The sequence below is a fragment of the Nanorana parkeri genome, unplaced genomic scaffold, assembly GCF_000935625.1.
Source record: "Nanorana parkeri isolate BGI_ZX_2015 unplaced genomic scaffold, ASM93562v1 scaffold1291, whole genome shotgun sequence".
Taxonomy (NCBI): Eukaryota; Metazoa; Chordata; class Amphibia; order Anura; family Dicroglossidae; genus Nanorana; species Nanorana parkeri.
In genome coordinates, this window is record NW_017307559.1 from 87,064 (window position 1) to 91,068 (window position 4,005).

Consider the following 4,005-nt stretch of genomic DNA (forward strand, 5'->3'; position numbering starts at 1 on the left):
GGGTTTGCCAACGGAGGGTATGCCAACAGTTTGGTTTTTTTTGCCACAAATTGGTGAGACATGTCAGAGGAAAGTCATTGGAACATCTGCTGCATTTGATACCCGCATAGCCTCTCACAGCAGGCCCGATATTTCCATGCGTGTTAGATTTCTGCAATCTGAAGATCAGGATGGTCAATAGACGTGTACTATAGAGTGCTCACGCTACTCGCAGGACACAGAGGCCTCGGCCCCAAGAGCTGGTGAAGGGTTTGGACTCGAGACTGAAACCTGAAAAAAAAAACATTTAAAAAAGGAGAACTATGGGGTTAAGGCTTTTCCCCCATAGTTCTCCTCAGGGTAACGGGAGGACACAAACTAGCGTCCTCCCGTCACCCTAAGCTCAGTATATAGGGAGCTACAGCTCGCGGTATACTGAGACGCCGCTGCCGGAGCGGATCCCGACAATTGTGCCAGGATCCGCCCAGCTGCGTGACTGACAGCTGGCTCTGCCTATCTAGAGGCAGAGCCAGATGTACCCGCCCCCTCCCCCGTCCGTTCCGCCAGTCAGCGCTGGCAGATCGGAGCGGGGAGAGGGGAATCCAGCCCCTCCCGTCATGGCAGAGAGCCGTGACAGGATCGAGAGGTGAGCGAACGCCGGTATCTGTTCCCTCACCTCCCGATCTACTGAGCCGACCTGTGACAGTCTCATTGTCACAGGTCGGCTAGAACTATGAGGTGAGTGAAAAGCCCCTCCCCCCCTCATAGTTCTCCTTTAAAACTAAAAACGTAATGACTCACATTCTTTGACGGTGTTCCCCTTCATGTAGATGAGGCTCAAAATGACTGTGAGCAATCCTAACTTGGCAGTGTCGTCGTTCCTAAAAATCAAAAAGGAAAATTTCAGGAGGTTACAGAAATCTACGTTTCACGGTCTGTTCTGTCTAAAGTCGCCGTGCTGCTGTATAGACGCGGCCATTGGGGATCACAACTCCTCCACAGGGCAGCGTTATGTTGAAGGTGGCGGCCAGAAGAGACAATCTGGTTCTCCGGCTGGCTGCTATAAAAAGGGTAATTTCCTGCTACACACCAGAAAAGGGGACACCCGACAGCAGCACGCATCGGATAATTGTAACAGGAGGATTTGAAGAGTAAAAAGGCATTTACAGATCACCAGAACTTCACAATTCCAATACTGAACCCGCTTTGCCAAAATGACTGCTTATTGATCCGAGAAAGATGTCCAAACCACCAACCACTTCACCACCCACATTTCAGTCCTTCCTCGCCCCATTCCCCTTATAATCCAGGGATCCTAGACCACTGGACACTTCCTGGTGTCTTCTACCACCGTCACAGTGCTCTCGTTTCTGTGAAAACCCATTGCTGATGGTTAAGGCCTGGTTCACACCTTTCCGTTTTGTAGCGCGTTCAACGCTCTACAAAACGTACAAACTTGAAAATCCCATTGTTTTCTATGGGTATGGTTCAGCCCGTCTGAACGCGCTACAAAACGGCCTGTACATGTACTTCTTTGGGGCGTTTTGGTCTCGCGTTTCCATTGGGATACAGCCAAATAGCCCTCGGTAAAAACGCGCGACAAACGCGCATATTCAATACGCCTAGGTGTGAACCCAGCCTAAAGGGTATTGCGTTTAAAAGTAGAACTATGGGGTCAGTGCTTTTCCCTATAGTTTTCCTCTGGGTCATGGGGAGGACACTAGTTTATAAAGCTCACTATACAGCAAGCTACAGCAGGAGGAAGAGAGTGAGGGGGGGGGGGATCCCTGCAGGGAGCCGTGACAGTCACTTCTCTCTGCAGGGACAGGATCGAGAAGTGAGCGAACGCCGGTATGTGTGCGCTCACTTCCCGATCTACTGAGCCGACCTGTGACAGTCTCATTGTCACAGGTCGGCTCCAACTATGAGGATGAGTGGGGGGAGGGAAATCGCTCACCTCATAGTTCTCCTTTAATGAACGGCCCTCACTACAATTTCATGCATAGCCCAGTCCTTATTGCCTCCTCTCAGAAGAATCCTCCTGAGAATGAAAGGATCTATGAAATCGGGACTTAAGGTGCCAAATAACACCAACAAAAAATATTGAAAAATGCCATGTTACTTTACAATAGTAGATAAAATCATTGAAATATATTAGGGATGCACAGATACTTCGAGTACCAGTGCCGATACTTGGCATTTTCATGAGAACTCCCGGGGCTGCAGATGGGACCGGGCTCTGGCGCTCCACCACTGTCCTGATATCATTAGTCTGTATTGTTTTAGAAAAACTGTCACATGACACTAAACACAAATGTATCAGTACTCGTACTTGTAAGTACTCGGCAAGTACCAGTACTCGCAAAACTGGTATCTGTGCATCCCTTTATATTTATAAAAACAAAATCGTACATTAAAACAGAGATGTACAAATCCCGGGAGCTCCGTGTGCTCCTTACACATGACAGCTGCCGCCTAACTTTTTAATTTTTCTCTAGTGTAGTCTTGGAGCTCAAAAGTATCGGTACATGTACTTGATATCGGTGAGGCCCTAAAATATATGACATTTGAATGCAGCAAAGTTTCCTTCATATGTCTTCCGAAATGATAAAGTTACCTCTGGAAGCCAACGTCAATACTCCCCGGCGTAGAAGACGGCGGCAGTCACCAGCAGTCCAGCTATCAAACACTAGAAATTCGGTCAATTCAAGTATAGCGGTGGAAGCAGCTTGGATTTCATGAATGAATGAAGCACTTTAACCCTGAATTCATACCAATCTAGTGTCTGATAGACCACAAAGGGCTGTGTAGCTGAGGAACTTCCCATCCTCCTCAGCTCCATCTAGTAATGCTCTGTGACCGGCATTTGTCAGACTATATTCTGGGTGAGCTACCGTGTTTCCCCGAAAATAAGACACTGTCTTATATTCCCCCCCAAAAAAAACCAACAAAACACACACTAGGTCTTATTTTTTTCCCCTTCTCCAGTACATTACATACCGGTATCTCTGCTCTGTGTGACAGCAGTGTGCCTCAGCCTCCACGGCATATTTTATCATCATCAATTAATTAGAGATGTTTTATAAAACAGTTTTATCTCTACCGCATTATTTAAATTATGGTAGAAAAAAAAGTATGTGAGGGGATCCTCAATGGGGACATTATAGACTGCATACTTTCCCCATTGAGGATCCCCTCACATACTTTTTTTCTACCATAATTTAAATAATGCGAAGTGCCCGAGGCACACTGCTGTCACACAGAGCAGAGACACCGGTATGTAATGTACTGAGAATTGGAGTGAAAGAATAGTACTGTGACTGTCACAGTACGGTACCTGGCTGCAGCTGTCTGGAGCTCTGTAATGCCATCCAGGGAGCCAATCAGATCACCTCAGCTTTGACCCCACTGGCCATGCCGCTGGGCCTGCTGGGAAACGTAGTTTTCCAGCGGCAGCTCTAATTTCCTAAAAGCCGAGGACCCGGGGGCAGACGGGCCAACAGGAGGGGATGAGAGAATGAAGGAGCTGCGGCGGTCAGAAAGTTTTTTGCGATCTTGCAGACAGGAGACAAGCTGCACATACCGGTATCATTGATTTTTACACTCCTCGCTTCACTCCAACACACCCCTTGCTGGCTGCTTGGGTGCATGTACATGTGCGCCCCCTACCGCTGAACTAGGTCTTATTTTCGGGGTAGGTCTTATATTACAGAAATCCCTGAAGATAGCGATAGGTCTTATTTTCGGGGTAGGTCTTATTTTCGGGTTAGGTCTTACTTTATGTATGGTATGTACTTTATGCATGTACGGTATGTATGAAATCAGCCCCATAGTATTCCCAAATTACAGAACGAAGGGCAAACCTAGAAACGCAGCACCATGTACCAGACACAATCATGGATCTGAAACTCTAGCCTCCCCCACCCCCCTCCTTTCCCCATCACCCGTGTAAAAAGTTTAGTATTCATGTCTCACACTTTCATTCCGTCCTCTTGGACAGGCTCTAGTCTGTTGGTAAGAACATAG

At 47.5% G+C, this 4,005-nt stretch overlaps 1 protein-coding gene across 1 annotated transcript in view; it reads right to left on the minus strand.

The window, feature by feature from the left end:
* Nucleotides 1–4,005, minus strand: part of LOC108797531 (non-structural maintenance of chromosomes element 3 homolog) — a 16,084-nt gene that overhangs the window by 3,816 nt on the left and 8,263 nt on the right. Inside the window, exon 5 of the mRNA XM_018569142.1 lies at nucleotides 781–860. Coding sequence (XP_018424644.1) covers nucleotides 781–860 — 80 coding nt within the window. The remainder of the gene's footprint in view (nucleotides 1–780; nucleotides 861–4,005) is intronic.